At 44.4% G+C, this 16,670-nt stretch overlaps 1 protein-coding gene across 1 annotated transcript in view; it reads right to left on the bottom strand.

The window, feature by feature from the left end:
• Nucleotides 1-16,670, bottom strand: part of FANCD2 (FA complementation group D2) — a 35,044-nt gene that overhangs the window by 163 nt on the left and 18,211 nt on the right. Inside the window, exons 24-44 of the mRNA XM_039733913.1 lie at nucleotides 16,049-16,149; nucleotides 15,628-15,743; nucleotides 14,813-14,921; nucleotides 14,212-14,307; nucleotides 13,955-14,064; nucleotides 13,604-13,750; nucleotides 12,409-12,525; nucleotides 11,468-11,596; nucleotides 11,155-11,270; nucleotides 9,562-9,675; nucleotides 8,888-9,015; nucleotides 7,462-7,561; nucleotides 6,623-6,745; nucleotides 5,776-5,869; nucleotides 5,143-5,214; nucleotides 4,266-4,304; nucleotides 3,718-3,792; nucleotides 3,459-3,533; nucleotides 906-1,052; nucleotides 308-391; nucleotides 139-220 (exon numbers count right to left, since the gene is read on the bottom strand). Coding sequence (XP_039589847.1) covers nucleotides 139-220; nucleotides 308-391; nucleotides 906-1,052; nucleotides 3,459-3,533; nucleotides 3,718-3,792; nucleotides 4,266-4,304; nucleotides 5,143-5,214; nucleotides 5,776-5,869; nucleotides 6,623-6,745; nucleotides 7,462-7,561; nucleotides 8,888-9,015; nucleotides 9,562-9,675; nucleotides 11,155-11,270; nucleotides 11,468-11,596; nucleotides 12,409-12,525; nucleotides 13,604-13,750; nucleotides 13,955-14,064; nucleotides 14,212-14,307; nucleotides 14,813-14,921; nucleotides 15,628-15,743; nucleotides 16,049-16,149 — 2,174 coding nt within the window. The remainder of the gene's footprint in view (nucleotides 1-138; nucleotides 221-307; nucleotides 392-905; nucleotides 1,053-3,458; nucleotides 3,534-3,717; nucleotides 3,793-4,265; nucleotides 4,305-5,142; nucleotides 5,215-5,775; nucleotides 5,870-6,622; nucleotides 6,746-7,461; nucleotides 7,562-8,887; nucleotides 9,016-9,561; nucleotides 9,676-11,154; nucleotides 11,271-11,467; nucleotides 11,597-12,408; nucleotides 12,526-13,603; nucleotides 13,751-13,954; nucleotides 14,065-14,211; nucleotides 14,308-14,812; nucleotides 14,922-15,627; nucleotides 15,744-16,048; nucleotides 16,150-16,670) is intronic.

Below are 16,670 nucleotides of genomic sequence, written 5' to 3'. Positions count from 1 at the left end.
GCCGTGCCGCCCGCGTCCCCGCGCTGCCCCTCCCCGCTGTCACCCCGCGGGCAGCGCCGCCCGGGCCTGTCACCCCGCGGGCCCGCGCCCCATCCCCGTCAGGCGGCCGGGGCTTCCCCGCGGGCCGGGCCCGGCACGGCGCTGCCGCAGGGCCCGGCCCGGCCCCGCCGCGCTCCTCGCCGCCCGCCTCGCTGCCCTCCGTGTCGCTGCTGCTGGGCTCCTGCGGGACACGCCGCCGTCAGCGCCGGGGCCGCACCCCCGCCCTCCCCCGCCTTGGAGAGGCGCAGCCCGGCGGCCCCTGAAGTACCTCCTCAGCGGGGCCCTCCGCCGAATCGTCCTCGTCCTCATCCGAGCCCCTCTCCTCTGAGGCCTGAGTCAAAATTTCTTCTCCCTAAGTTGAACACAAGATCTGTGCTGAGTGTGTGCGAAACGGCCAAAGTGTGCCAGGGTGGGATGGAAGAAATGGGCATTTTGTTGCCTTGTTAAATAAAAAGTTTTAGAGTTTAAAAAAATCAGATTTTGTTTAACTGTCCTGCTTCTACAGTGAAAGATTAAGAGCCAGAACTGGCTTCTTTTAAAACCACACATGAAATGTTTTTAGGTGTTCAAGTGACCTTTATCTCTTCCCTCTTGTGCAGGTAGTTCTTGCCACGGAACAGCCAAAAAATCCCCCTACCTGTTCATTATGATCAAATCTGACCCCTCAGTGCAAGAGCCTAGAGATGCAGACTCTTAATCTTGAAATAAAATGCTTCTTCCTCCTGCACTAGACATGACTGTACTATGGTCACACTGAATTTGACCTTTTAGCTATACCCACACTCAAGGAGAGAGTTAGTTGTCTGGACACGATGAGCAATCCTCTCCCAGATTTTAATTGCCCCAGGCAGGGCAGTGATTCTCACCTGAAGATCCCGATTTTTGAGGATGCCGACCCAGAAGGCCTCCTGGCAGTGGTTGAATGCCAGCATTGCCTTCACTCTGTACACAAATTGTTCCAGGGACTTCTTCAACAAAGGCACATGGTTGGTCAGTCCAATGTCTTGGTGAATCTATGCAACAGTAAAATGTGATGAGGATTGATTCTTCCCTAAGTGTTCTGGCTGTTTAAAAATCAGTGGTTATCAGGTGGGATGGACATGACCCCCGCAAAGCTTGCCCAGATGACATCACTTCTTGGCCAAATTATAGCTATTGTTAAAAAATAAAGCTCAGATCAGTATTTTGTCTAAACTGATCCCTTATAACAGTCCAAATATCCACATTCACCTGGATTAAAATAAGTCTGTTTTTGTCATGAACTCTAGAGAGAAGCTAGTAACTCCTCTGCTGAATTCCCAAGCTCAGAAAAGAAAAAAACAAGAAAGGTGTTAAATATACCACTTCCATCACAACCTTTTCTTGCTCAGTGCCTCAAGCAATTCCTTTACATAGAGTGTGTGTGCACTATAAACTCCAAAGCCAGGTTCTCTGGAGCAAAGAAGCATTGGCTTTTGGAGAACTGGGACAGGAGGAACAGATGGAGTTGCTGTAAGCAAAAGCTACCAGAGGAAGGGCAGCTATGCCAGGTAGCCTAAGAGATTCAGCTCTGGGTGAGCATCTCCTGCTAGGCTTCAATCTGCAGTACAGAACAGTCATTGCTAAACCTGTCAACCTTCCAAAACCTGCACAATTATTTTGTATGTAAGTATTTTCCTCTTTCATGAGAGTACTTTGTAATCTTCTGGGATTAAGATGCTCTCATTAGCTGTACTCTGAATTCAGGTCACCTGCATTTTTTGGAAGAGTTCAACATGCCTGAGCAGGGGGACACTGCTTTGCTTCAAGTTCTGCCAGCAGGGAATGGGTAACTGATTACCAACAGCAAGCTGTTCTCTAGCCTGTGTAACAGGCAGGAGCTAGCAATCATCAGCACCAATCAGAACCAAATCAGCAGAACCTTGCTAATGATACAATCAACCCTCAGAGTGCTCCCTGGGCCCTGGAACCTGCCCCACTGTGTGCACACAGTTTGGACACTCAACAAAGTACAGCACTGGCAAAAATCTGTGCCCAGAAACTGTCCACGTGCCCAGGGTTAGATATGTAAACAGAAAACAGGCTTGGTGTGAAAGGGAAATGACAAATGCTTAGGAAATGACAGGTGAAGCTGACTGCTGTTGCCTGCTGTGTAATGCTCTTTAAAGACACACGTATTGAGGGAGAGTGACAAATCCTAGGTCACAGTGCAGGATGGGTTAGTGAGCCTCCCTGAGGTTTGTGTGAAAGTGAAATCGAGTTTGGTTTAACAAATGTTGGTGTCAACTCCTCTTCAAACAAATATGAAACATTCATTGCATACATTTATTTGCCCCAGATTCCATTTCTGCCTTCTTATTCTTGCAAAATGATTTGGTACAGAGATCTGTACCAGCAAAAGTGGTACATTAATCAGAGAAGGTGTTCATTAATTGCAGCCCTGTGCTAACAGGGACCATGGGACACAGCACTTCAACATGCTAGCCAAGTGCAAAGACAAAGATTACATGAAAAGCTGCAATGCTGTGATCCTGCTAACAAGGTGAATTAAGACTTTAAAGCAGGCATGAGGATTTCACTTTGAAATTTGAGGACTTTTTAGCATTGTCAGGGTTTGTGCCAGCTTCCACTTCTCACTGTGCTGAGAGGTGCAATGGCATCTTCTGATCTTTAGCTAAATATCTATGTTCCTGATGCCAGCTCTTGCCTAAATGGGTAGCAAATCTGGCAAATGCTGGTAGCTGGCTTTCTCCCTTCAGCTACTTTGGCAAAGCTCCCTTCTTGGACAAGTGTTCACAAACCTTTTAGGAGTCAGGAACAAAGCAGCACACACGAAGATCTTCCTGTCTGCTCCTGTGTGATTTTCTCTTGCAACACACACTGTCTATCCACACTGTAAGCAAAGTTCTAATCCTCTCCTTCCTTCCTGCCCCAAGTCTCCCACAGAGACAGACTCTGTTATCACTGTCCTCCTTCTCCCTTTGCCCTTACCAACATAACATAAAAGCCATCTCAAGAGGACTTTGAGCAGGGATTTTCCCCATCCACCTCCTGTTGCTGATTCTTCTGACTCACAAGGCTGTTCATCTTTGGTAAAGCTTCTCTTCTTTATTATCAATCTGGCATTTGTACTTTGTTCAAGTTCTCTAAGATCTTGTGTTCTCAGAAACAACCCCTTATAGATGCCAACAACTAAAGATGGCCAGAACCTCTGTGTTAAAAAATATTATGCCAACCTGACCTAACATTCAAGTCAGTCACTTCCAGAACAAATGCTTCAACTTTTGGGTCATTATTTCACCTTCTCTCAAAGTTTTTGCTTGCACAGACACTGCTGGAAGTATGCAAGTAGAACCTGCCAATGTCCTGGAAAAGCAGTGGAAGGGAAATAATACCATCCTTAGCACAGAAGTTTGTGCTGCAATTGGAACTTATCTTACCTTGGAATGGCCACACATGTGATGAAGTTGTCTGGTACTCATCTGCAAGGTTTTCAGCAAACTCTGCACATCATCCTACAATAAATAAGCAGATCAGCAAATCATTCTCAAAGGACTTTTCCATAGGGAAACAAGACTATTGAAACAGCCTTAGTCCTAGCAGTCCTTTCAAAGGGTTATGGGATAGAGGTAAGATGCATGTATGCAGAAGTATCGTCAGGATCCCAAGTGGCTGCAGCCACTCTGTCCCCAGGATTACCGTGTGCTTTTTAAAGCTGTGGTCCAGGAGAGGCATGGCAAGCTTCAGAAAAGCTTCCACAAAGAGGCGGCCATACTGTAAAAGAGACATAAATATATCAGCAAGCAAATTTAAACTCCTTCTCAAAGAACCACCACAAAGTCAGATGAGATAATGATACAATCTTCCAAGCTACAGAGCAGAGACTGCTCTTGCTTAGAAAAAGATTATATTCATGTGAATATGTACTGTACATATGTGCAGTATTGGAATACACAAGATCAGTAAGGGGTCCCATTTTAATCAGTTTAATCAAAGAGAGACTAGAAGGACAAGTCTCCCTCAAACCAGGGATCACGGTTTTATCCACCAGGGTTTTATCTGGGAAGAAACTGAACTAAATGCAAAATGTTAGAATCACTACACATACATATGTATAGCAAGGTGTAAGGAACACAGTATCTGCTTCTTCCACAGAATCCAGTACCCACTGTACTGCCCCAGAGGCAATGAGTTAAGAGTGCTGATACTTAAACTGCTCACTTCAGTTGTCTTGAACTTTTGCTTACCTTCAGGCAGATGCTGAGTACAGGCCTGCTGTCAAATACCTACATGGACAAGAGGAAAAAAGAGTCAGATCAGTCCACAAGTCTAAAGAAAACCATGTAAGCAGAGCACCCAATTAAAAACAGCCCTTCATGGCACACCCCTGTGAATGTGTGAACCCTGCTCTAAAGCAACATCCATTCTCAAGTTTCAGCAGGAACACCACATAAACACATGAACTGTAGTTGTTCTCAGGTAGAAGCCCTTGGCAGGACTGCTGTTCAGTGATCTAAGGTGCACCTTTTGAAGATGGCACAAAATTATGTCACCGAGTCTAAAGTTCTTAACAGTTTGGGACTCAAGAGACCCAAGCCCAGCTGATTGGCAAATCATTACAAAATAGAGCAAAACTGAGATGGGCAAAATAATGTGAAGGTAACCCTGGTGCTGCTGTGGACTAAACTGAACTATGGACAAAACTGAACGAAGTGGTCCAGCTCTGCCCTTTATGCTCTCCAAAGGCATCTGGAGTACAGGTAGAGTTCCTGTGAATGCTGCTGTATAGAAAAACCTGGGCTTGCCAATTATGACTTCAGATATGTAAAAATAAACAGTAATGGTCAACCTAACCAAGGAGAAAGTGGAGCTGTAGTTATCACCTTCTGGCACAAACAGCATCACACTCAAGAGACACTGAATGAACCAGCTCCAAAACTGACAGAAGGGAATATTATCCAATGGGAATACTTCATCCAGATTATAACTGGCTTTAATTATCACCTCCAGGTTGTTCCACTAGTCAGTCACACTTCATGTTTTTCCCCAGTGCTCCTGAGCCTGGGAACACCAGGCCTTACTAAGAATTTGGAGGCAAAGGCAGAAAAACAAAGAGAACCTCACCTTGACCAAGTTAATGAGGATGTGGAAATTGCGCACGGCGATGTTCCAGCGCAGCAGCTTCTCCAGTTGCACCTAAGGATAAAAGGGGACAGTAACCCAAAAAGCTCCATTTCCTCTCACTTTGCTGGATGTGCTTGCAGCATTTGCTGTACCCAAAGCACTGTTGTTGTTGAAGACAAAAGAACAAAGCTTCACCACAAGCATATTTATCGTAGCAGAAACACTCCATGGCAATTCCACCCTGACCAGTGGCTTTAAGTGCTAGGAGTTAACTTGATTGCTCTCAGAGCAGCTCTTGATTGCAAAATAATGTTGTGCTCCCGCAGAGGTGTGCAGAACAACTGCACAGTTTAGTATTTTGCTGATTAATGCCTATTTTCTGGTTGCAGCTTCTGCTGCATTTACTAGATTTTTGACATGGTGCAAATCAGGAAAAAAAAAATAATGCGACTTATATGTTACCCTGCATACCAATGTTGATATACATTGATGAATGAAGGTGTCTGACTGCATTTCCTAGACAAAGAAATTTACAGAAATAAATTTCTTTCTAATTTATACATCTTTATTGTACTGTCCAGTTTAACCTAAGTTTTCTTCCACTTACAGAGTCCAGTGTATTAATCTTCCTACCTCACTTGAGTCTGTTGGTTTCCCAGCTGGGATGCTTTTCACTGAACTCTCCAGCTGAGCCATCATTACTCTGAAGAAAACTGGGAATGTCTGCCTATGGAGAAAATTAAAAAACTGCAAATCAGCACTGAGCATTTTGATAGGCTGTTTGTCACCAGAATGATGCAGCAAACTCAAAGGTCGCCGCCCAGCTGGGCATCCTTCTCAGTAGGAAATCACAGAAGATTGGCCCTAGGACTCATACGGGCCCTAGGCCCAGCTCAATTGCCCAGACAGATGGACAATCCTGGGAAGTCAGTAGCACTTCCTCAGTGTGAATGACACTTAGACACCACCACTTCCTTGTAGCTGTAGGGTGCACAGTGGAAGGACTGCAGCTGTCAGCATAGGATGATTTTGGAAGTTTCAGAGTGCAGGAATTTTCTTCATTCCTGCTTCCAAATTCCTATGCCAGGCAGAAGCACCCTGAGTGTGTTTTTGCACACTGCATACCAGCCCAGATTGCCTACAGCCACCCCAGGCCTCTGAGGCTGACTTTTGGATGCTTTATACCACCACAGTAGCACAGAGACAACACACTGGTGACAAACAGCAGTTTATTCTCCAGTTAAAATGGTTCACAGCAATGAACTCAACATCATGTTAAGCACAGGACATTCCATTTTGGCATAAAGCTACCCCATGCTACCTGTTGCGTTGCAAAACAATGTTTACAAGTGTCCAGAGTAGCCACCACAGTATCAACATGAAATCACAATAGGCCACAAAATAAGAAAACTAAATATTGAAAAGCAAAAATTATCATTATGTATATCACAGAATTCAAAGTTTCTATTGCTACAATTACCTGCTTAGGGTAGGATAAGTAGAGGAACATCCATCTTTGGCAGAGTTCATCAGTTCAGGAACACCAACGCTGGAGATTTCCTCTATGGCTTTCAGGATGTTATCTGTGTGCTCCAGGTAGACACTAAATCCAAAACCAACATAGCTGATCAGTAGATACTACACAGAATGACACAACAAGGCCTTGAACACTGCCTGCCTGAAACATGTGGCCTAAAACTGTCAAGCTCTTCCCTGCCAAAAGCAATCACATGCAGGAAACCCAAAGCACTACTTAGAACTGTCACAGTGATGTCATTAAAAGCTGCCATGATCTGAAACATACATGGATTCAGTATTCCCTCATTTTAGTATTTAGGAAGGACAGGCTGGGAAGAAGATGAGATGGAATTGCCCTTTCTGAGAGAAAACACCCAATCAGTATGGGTGACATTGAAATGGCTGTCTGCTATAGGCAACCTGGATCAGGAGCAAGCAAACAAAGCCTTCTACAGACAGCCACGAGTACCCCCATGTTGGAGGCCCTGATCCTCATGGCAGACTAACCACTGGGACACCTGCTGGAAGGACAGCCCAGCAGGCCATGAGCAATCCAGGAGTCTCCTGGAGGCCATTGCTGAGAACTTCCTGACACAAGTGACAGAGGATGAGGAAAGGTGCTCAGCTCAGCCTCACACTTCAAACCATGAAAGAAATTGTGCTTTAGATAGAAACAGGGCTTTAGGCCAAGCTGTGCAAGCATGAGGGTTATGATTCAGAGGGGCCATTCCTCTGTAGCAACAGCAATCACTAAAAAACCAGAGTGTCTGGGTGTGCCTAAGGGAACAGCTTGAGCCTCACCAGAGCAGGGTGTGCAGGGCACTGTTGAACTGGCTGCCCTTCTCTCGGTCTCCACTGGCCTTCACCCAGGACTGGCACAGGAACTGCTTTGCTAGAGAAGCTGGGAAACATAAGAGATAACTTAGTGAAAGAAGAATAATAAAAACAAAACAGAAATTCCTTCTTCCATATAAAAGCTGCATGTTCAAATGATTTTTTGAAAGATCACAATATCACTACCCCTCATGTGCCTGACCTTTCTAAGTCAGAATGTATTTTCCCTAAAAAGCTGCAAGGCCACAAGGACATATATCATGATAATAAAGTATTTGCACATCCAGCATGTTCCTGGTCTGGAATACCTGTTCACATCAGATCCATGACCCACCTCTGGCCACTTCTGACAAACTTAAGTTAAACCTTATTTTTTTGGCAGCTCCTACAGTGTGCCATCTCTTTGTTTTTAATTAGGCCATATGCAACCCTTAGGGTATCCATTTCTAGAAATGGAGTTCCAATAAAAAGTGACTTGGCCTTTTGGCCACAGCACTATAGTAATAAATGTGAACAGACAAGTTTAGAGTCTACAGATTTCTGAAATCAAAACTGCTAACAAACCTGCTTGTCTCTTGCAGAAATGTTCAAAACCAGGAAATGATTAGTTAAAATAGGTTATTGCATGCCACACTCAGTCAGTCGTTCTCCCACCATGGGACTGTAAAATTTAAAATAGTAAAATTGTCTTTAAGGAGGGAAGTTACAATTCTGTGTGGCTATGGGGATTGGAGAAGGACAAATTCTAGAGGTGTCTTAGTATGACAAGGAATGGCTGAGAGAGGCAGCTGTCTGGAGTCTTATTTCAGTGTGCTGAAGTGGAGATCAAGGAGTTTTCTTGTATATTCCCTGCATTCATGTCTGTCCTTTATCTGCTGTTTATCTTACATAATGGGTCCTAATCTATGAGAGAAGCTTTCTTAACTGAAAACATTTGTTGCATGGGGTTAAGAATCTATAAGTTTTCCTCCCTCTGCCCTGGAGTAACAGCTGTATTTGCAGCTCATTTCCATAAATGTTGGAAACAAGCTGTCACAGACATCTGTACTTACAGCAGGAATTTACATGAGATCAAGTCTGTGATCACCCACCTCCATAACCAGTGGTTAAACTGGTACCAGCACTGACAGCAGGCTCATGCTTAGAACTCCTGAAAGCTCTGATTTTTAAAAACACCAGCTGAGAGAGCTGGAGTCTGCCTGTCTGCATGTGCCTGAGGCACAGCAGAGAACACATATCAAAGAGGATCCAATATATTTACTGCTGTTCCCTTTATTAATGGCTAGGACTGTTCACCCAGTAAGATTACCAGGATTTGAGAGGGAAAGCTCTCCCTTAGAAGACAAAGACCATGCAAAAACTCATCTGAGATGAGTAACTCTTCACACATTACCCATTTTCTCCTTCTTCCAGCCACCCATGGGCTTCTCAGCAATGGCAATCAGGAGCTGAGTGAGGATATAGGCACAGTGGAAGCTGGGAACACTCTGCTGGAAATTCAGGAGGTACTGAAAGCTCTCACTGGGGATCGGAGGAAAGGGAAAAGGTAAAAACAGTGCAGACAGGGTAATGTCTCAGACACACATAAAAAGGAAGCATTAGACTATCTCAGATCCAAGGTCTCCATATCCCAGTGTTATGTCTGTGGCAGTGCCCTTCTGAAGGAGTGATCAGCCACTAATACACAGGAATTCAATCACTGAAAAATTCTCTCAAGCCCCAGCCACTCTGAGTCTAGCAACAGCTTTATATACTGCTTTTGCCTAGTGTACCTTTAAGCATTTTAACTCTCCAGAACATAGCCATTCCTTCTGTGAATCCTACTAATCTCCTTGTCTCAACAGCATACAAACAAATGAGATCCACAGATTCATGAATGTTTTACATTTTTTCATCCTTTAATGAGGTTTGACTACACTGCCATTCAATTAAATACAAAGCTCTGTTTGAAGTGAGTGTAGTCTCTATGAGAGCTCCCAAACACACGTTTACCCATAATGCCCACACAAAACAGGGAAAAATCCCTGAAATTTGTTCATTTCAAACCTTGTGAAATAGAGATTCTACCTTATCAGTTCCTCAAGAAGACGAAACTCTGTCTCTCCTGGCTTTAGCCTGTCTGCAAGCACCTGGAGAGCTGACCTCAGCAAGTCACTATTTTCATGCTGAGAAAAACCATTCCTGAGGGGAGAAAAAATTCAGTTCATCATCAGATCAGAAGAGATATCAGATGCAAATGCATATCTAAGCCTTTTTGGCAAGATGAAAAATAGAGAAGCTGGATATTCAAGACAAGTCCTGCAATATGAAAGTTATAAAGGGACACAAAAAATTGAAAACTCAATGGGAATGGAAAGCAGCGAACACAAACAATATCAGCTTTTCAGTTAGACTGCAGAACTAGCTTGGTGAGGAGAGGCCATTTCCCATAAGTGGAGGTCCATACTAAGCCATTGCTATGCAGACCTAAATCAAAGGATGTATAATGATGACAGTGGCTGTGCAAATGCAGTGATCATGGGTGGTCACCTCCTGCACAGATCATAGGAGCCTAACGGGGGAGAACTCTAGAGATCTTAATTTATTGCTCTGAACTTCCAGTGTCTGTGAGGATATGTATGCTAGAAATAATCAAATACATCCACATGCTAATTCTATAAACTGAACAGGTAGACTTGATAATGCTAATGCTCAAGTGCACCTGTACCACACAAGTTAATTAACAACTGGTAATGTAAGAGGCCTTGACTAAACAAATGTAAAAAGAGCTGAAATTTGGTTGTTGAATTTCAGTGGCTGGACAGCTCACCCCAATATATATGGCTGTCTGACCTGCAGCAAAAAATATTTTACACTGGACAGTAAAACTGATCTTGGGTTGTCTGGTACAAAATTGACCAGGTTCTTTGAGTTACAAGACAGGTGGACTCAGGAACAACAATATTCACACTGGCTAAAGAGGAAATTACAAATCTGGGAATGGTCAGGAGTGGACTGGGGGCCCTCAGGCTCCAGTAGAGGACAAAAGGAGGCAGACCTCAGACATCTCTTTTTATGCAGTTACTACTGTTTATGAAGTACAACAAAGGTAAAATGCTTTCCACATGCAAATCCAAATTGGAGTTTGGAAAGAAACTTTTATTATACTATCCTGGATTATGTCTGCAGGCTGCAGAGCATTTCTGAGTTGGATATTTATGAATCCACCTTGAAGGCATCAACAGCATTGGCTTTTTGCCAGTGAAATACACATTCATCCTTTCCCATTGGCAAAAGAAATTCTTTCATTGCCCAGGATTCAGGCAGTGACAATTTAGCAAAGGATGAAGGGAAGGAAATGGGAAAGGATGGGTAAGAAAATCCAAGATCCCTATGCAGACTGGAAATTGTACAGCTAGGTGTGCCAATATGCCCCATATGCTGACCTTGACCCAAAAGCCATTGACTGAATTCTACCCAGATCAGTGCTTTAGCACTGCTCAGAATCAGGCAATGAAGCCTGGCTTAACTAAGAAGTGCTTAGAAGCCTCCACCCACTGCAGTGGGTTGTTTTTCATGGCTGACAGGCCTTTGGTAGGGTGCAAACACTTTAAAGAAAATAAACAAGAAGAAGAAGAAGCAATAAATGGGTACAACCATGGACTTTTATTTTAAACTCACCAAGCAAATAAGGAGCGAAAAGTCAGTAACAGTAGTTGGTAGCAAGAGGACATCAGCTGGTGCTCCTGGATGTTCACTCCTATTTCATCTTCTGCACCCTGATTTTGTACAGCTGCCTTTAACACAGATCAAATAATCCATTAAACACTATTCCAGACAAAGATAATGGCACAAGAATCCGTTTCCATAAATTCCATGTTTAATAAGCCTGAAGGAAACAAAATTACTTTTTTTCCCCCAAACAAAATGGAAAGTATCTTTACAGGAGACAAAACTTTAGAGTTATTTTAGTAAAAAATTGCTGTCCACTTACCTGGAAGTAGTTATGCATGTTCTCCATGTGCTTACACAATGGCTTGAGTAGATTAACCACACACACAGCAACTTCCTTGGGAGATCTCTGACACAGATGGGAAAAGCCAATATCCTTGTTGCCTCTTTCCTGCAGTAAACCCAAAAGATAAAAGTTGCTTCATTAGCCTCTCTTGAGAATAACTTCAATTGTTACATCTCAGACTGCTGCCAAGCAGTGCAATTCCTGATGCCATACAGGGTCAGGGTCACAGGGTAGGAAAGTTGGCTTCTGCTGAACAAGCAGCACCAACTCAGACAAATGGATAACATTTGAATAAAAGGATAAAACTGATCTGACACACAGCTCTCTTACAGAATAATTTAGGTTGGATCAGAGAATCCAACACTTTACTGAAACACTAAGAGAAGACAGTCTCTGCATATGGGAATTAAGATAGGTATAAAGACAAGGAGAAAGAAAAATGAAGAGCCCAGCCAATTGCAGTGCATTTCTCAGTTTAATGCAGGGGGACATGCATTTACTTTCCTCCTGAAGTCATTAGCAAGGAGTCCTTACACTCAGGAGGGTTTCTAATGCAGAAAAAGCAGAAACATGGATGCAGCAGCTTCTGCTGCCTGCTGCAGCCATCTGGCCTGGCTAAATTTGAACAGCACAGCCAGTGTCTCCAGGGAGGGCTAGGAAAAGGGTCACTTGAGTTTTGAGGCTACAAGACTCCCTCAGTTAAACCCTTTCCTGAGACATGCAGTGAACCAGATGCTGCAAACACTTCAGCAAGAGCAGTGTACACAACACTGCTCTGGCACACAGCTGGGTGTCACACTTCCATTTAATTAACAAGTGAAAATAATTCTGAAAAACATTTCTCAGGAAAAGCCTGGAAGCCCTGACGTGCTCTGCTTCAGCCCAGGCCTGGACCCACAGCCTGCTGCTGTTCTTGCCTTTAGAAAGGGCACCCTCCTTGTGGAGCCTGAGGGCAGCACATGTTCCAGCTTCCAGCACAGGTCATCCAGAAGGAAGCAAAGCTCAGCAGGCCCCAGCTGCACAACTTCACGAGCCTGCAATGAAAAGAACAGTCAATCCCAGGACCCAGATGTAACTGTAGTGCCTTGAAGCTCCAGTTTACCCTGTTTCCAGTTATGACTCCTAGACTAGGTTAACCTCAGGAGGGACTTATTTGGTAGATGCTTGGTTTTATGCTCCCCCATGGCAGGGATGGGGCATTGGTTCTGGTTACTCAAAACATGAAGCCATCCTGATGCTCTAAACAGCTGAGGCAATGTCAGGACAACTTAACAACTGAGAAAGAACAGATTATATACATTGACATTGAAATGAGCTCCTAAAGATAAAAAGAGGTTTAAGTCCAGAGTCACAGAATTCACCAACTGAGTAGCAGTCAAGAAGTATTTTGAAATAATGCCACATAGCCCAAGAGACTTGTCAAACAGTCTTCCAGTTGGCCTGTGACCTGCATGCACAGAGACAGCTGCCATGGCCTCTTCCCATTTCATGCATTTACTGGAGCCTGACAAAATGAGACTCCAGATGGACTCAGCCTGCCTGCAAAGGGACATTAACAAAATTAAACACATCTATTTTCCACAGCCATAGCAATGCAGTTTTTACAAGCTCACAGGTGATACACAGCACCCTGCTCACTGGGAGCACCTCCATGACTCCAGTCCCATGTTTGTGCTGTTTATGATCTCCTGATGCCTTGAGACACTTGAGTTTTTGCAATACAGGCTTTACCTTATGTCATAGAGTCTTTTTGACAGGCAATACTCAGTGTATTTACCATCCTGCATCTCACCTGTGCTCAATATTAAAGCCCCTTTCTTTCTATTAGGTCTGTACATGTTATACAATACCTTTCACCTTTTATGCAATATTTACATTAGTTTGTTTTTAACATTACTATATAACATGTCTGTTCTCAGCAAAGTCCTCTTTCTCTCAGTGCCTTGACGTACTTAGGGCCAAATGCTCTCCTGGTCCCCAGCTCACAACCCTGGGCCAACACATCCTAACACCAACCTGTTGTGCACTTCAGTGGAACAGGGAGGCCAAGGCCCCTGAGAGAGGCCATTCCACAAAGCCTCATCAGTGTGGGTTTCAGGCTGCTCCACTCACCTCTGTGTGCATCTCTGTGTCCAGGACAGACTTGGTGAGCAGCCCACAGTGCAGCACCGTGAACACCTCGAGGTCCAGCTCTCGGAAGTAGGAGCGATAGCTCTGCAGCTGTGCCAGAGGAGTTCCTGCCTCTCTGTCAGCACCAGTCTGAAAAGGAAATTGCAGGAGAGTGGCCACTGCAGGGATAGTTCACAAAATTCTGATGGAAGACAGGTGCCAGAAAGCAGAACTGAACCACTGAATATGATTAACTTTGGAATGAGCAACTCCTCTCTCAAAGCTTTTGTTTATGCTTCCATGGCATCTTCCCTGTTCTGGCTTCCTTGCAAGTCCCCAGGGCTGCACACCTACCTTGTCCAGCTCAGAGAGCTCAGTATCAGGCTGGTTTCCCTCAGAACTGTCTTCTGCTTGAGAACGATCTGCAGAGCCAGCTTTGCTGCCATCAGCCTTCTTTTTCCTTCCTTAAACAGAAAAGCAACTTCAGAATCAAAGGCTACACGCTGTGCTCAGCACTAGACTGCACTTGCAGCCAGCACGGGCTCACACAAGGGCAATCTGCCAGCCAACCCCCCTCACATGTTTGCTTAAATGTTTTAAATTGTCTTTACCACTCCTTTTCCTGGCTGGCCCAGCATTAATGGATGGTGCAGCCTCCAGGGCCTCAGAGTCAAAAGTAGCTGGTGGTGGGACATAGCCAGGGGTTGCTGAAAGAGCCAAAATGCAGAAATTAGGTTAATTCAGCTCCTGAATGACAACATACAAGCCAGATACATATCTAAAGGAACTATCATAAATTTCACTGTCCTGGTGAAAGTGTGGAGTGGTGAGAGAAGTGTAAGAATTTGTGTTCCTGCTAATGAACAGTGAGTTGGAATAGCAGTGAGTAGGGGAGCAGTGGAGCAGATTAGAGTGCCTGGGATCTGAGCAGGCTACTGGGAGATGGACAAGAGGTGTCAATACTTGGGGGATCTGCTAAAGTTTGTGTGCTTGTGACTCTAGAATGTGTAATTCGTGTGCTCCTCACTGAAGGAGTGATTAAGAAGAGCAGTTTGGATTTGGACAAATTGAAAATTATATCTGTCCACGCACAAACTTTAAAACTGTAAAACTGCAGTGTCTTACCATTTGTTTCCTCCACTGATGTCTAAGGCAACCCCTTTCACTTCACAGCTGGTACAGGCCCAGAATGTACAAATGTCTCATACTCACCTGCCAAGCATTTTCCCAGCACATTCTGCAGCTCTGTGATGTTCTGTAATCGAGTTAAAACTTTCCCCTTCATCTCAGCATCCTGTTGCTGGCAGAAGGCATTTACAACCTAGAGATACAAACCGAGCTCACTGAATTAGGGAGATATGTACCCACTTTGTTACTTTTTCTTTTCTGAATAACATTCTCAAGTCCTGAATAAATATACAACGCAGCACAACCTGGCCTGTGTGACCAGGTTCAGACTGCATGAACAAAACTCTTCAGAAGTCCATAAGAACATGGATACAATTGGGGCAATCTAAAACAAGCAAGAAGACAACACCTATAGATAAAATATTAATTGAACAAGAGGAATTAGCAGACAGCACATTGTCAGGTTCTGTGATACCTGTGGCTCTGAAGATCCCTTGGCACTTCCCAGGTCTGCCAGGAAAGAGGCAGTCCTGGGAGGAGAGCAGAAGGACTGGGAATGTGGAATTGCACCAAATCTGCCCGTCTCATGTTAGCAGAATAACCCCAGCAGGAAAAATCCCACTGACCAACACACTGTCCAAATCTACTTGAAGGCACTGCATTTTACTCTTCTGTCAGCTCACAGAGGTATAGAACAGAGAACAGAGCACCCCAAGACAGGAAATTCTACAGCCTCTCTGAAAGTGGAGCACAACCTTTGTGTTAGGTAACAAAGACCACAGTAAAAGACCACAGCATTCCCTCCCCTCCAGCTTCCCTTTTCCTGGCTGACTAACTTCTGCCCTCCTAGGCTTCCCTCATCCCTCCACTCCAGAAACTGCAGACAAAGCTCTACTCACTTCACGAAACCAGTTGAGAGCATAGAACAGGAGTGAGCACAGAAATTCACGCTCCTGCTTGGACAGAGAGTCCAGCTTCCCCTCAACCTCCAGGTCAGTCAGGTACAGGGGACAACCTGGCACAGAGCAAAAGTATAGGTTGGACTGTGTGCTACCCATGCTTTGGTCTTTGCATTTACCAAGCCTCTTAGCAAAAGCCTGCATCAATTCCAGTGGCTGTTTGGAGTAAGGCCCATCAGTCACTGCATCCCCAGACAGAGCAACTGTCTCCCCTGCCTCCCTCCCTCCCACTTTGTGGGCATAGAGCATCCCAGCCTCCTCACAAAATGCTCAACCCCTCCTGCAGCTGGAGGAAGTCTTGCAGATCTGGCACAGGAGCAAGGCAGGCAGCCAGGCTCTATAAAAAGTCCATTTCCCATACCTAGTAAGGCATCAATATCCTCCAGGCTCCCACTGTTTTGCTCTGCAGTGTAGAGCCTCAGCAACCGGAAACAGGGTGACAGACACAGAGGTGACACTGCCCTGGGGAAAAAGAAATGGAGTGGGTCTGATGTTTTATCTATCTCCAGAATGCCCATCACTTTTCCATTATGTCCTGTGTCCTTCCCAGGACACCTTGCCTATGCCTTTTGTTTTGCTGCCTGCAAGTTGCAGCAACACAGAGCAGAAATGCACCATGTGGGTTAGGAAAAAACTCACACAAATTAATAGCTGGTGATTACCACTTTTCTGGAAAAGCATGTAAGGATAGAAAAATGGCTGCAATGAACAAAAAATGGGGTCAGATTTACTTCTGGTGGAAACCATATTAGAGTAATTCAGAAGGAACTGCATGAAATTGTGCACAACAGCTGTAAGCAGTGGAGACACCTCCTTCAATGTTTCACAGTGTGCCACTGCTCCAATTCTGAGTGATGAAAATTAACATTTTTCCATAGATGCATGCAAAGTTTTCTCTCATTTTAAAATGACCTTTTTTTTTTAAAGAACAACTAAAATCTCAACAAAATCTTAAGACAGCAAATTACGAACAATGTGCAAGT

Source organism: Passer montanus, unplaced genomic scaffold, assembly GCF_014805655.1.
Source record: "Passer montanus isolate IOZ18808 unplaced genomic scaffold, ASM1480565v1 scaffold9, whole genome shotgun sequence".
NCBI classification, from domain to species: domain Eukaryota; kingdom Metazoa; phylum Chordata; class Aves; order Passeriformes; family Passeridae; genus Passer; species Passer montanus.
The sequence above is the reverse complement of the archived record's forward strand: the minus strand, read 5'-3'. Positions and strand labels throughout refer to the sequence as shown.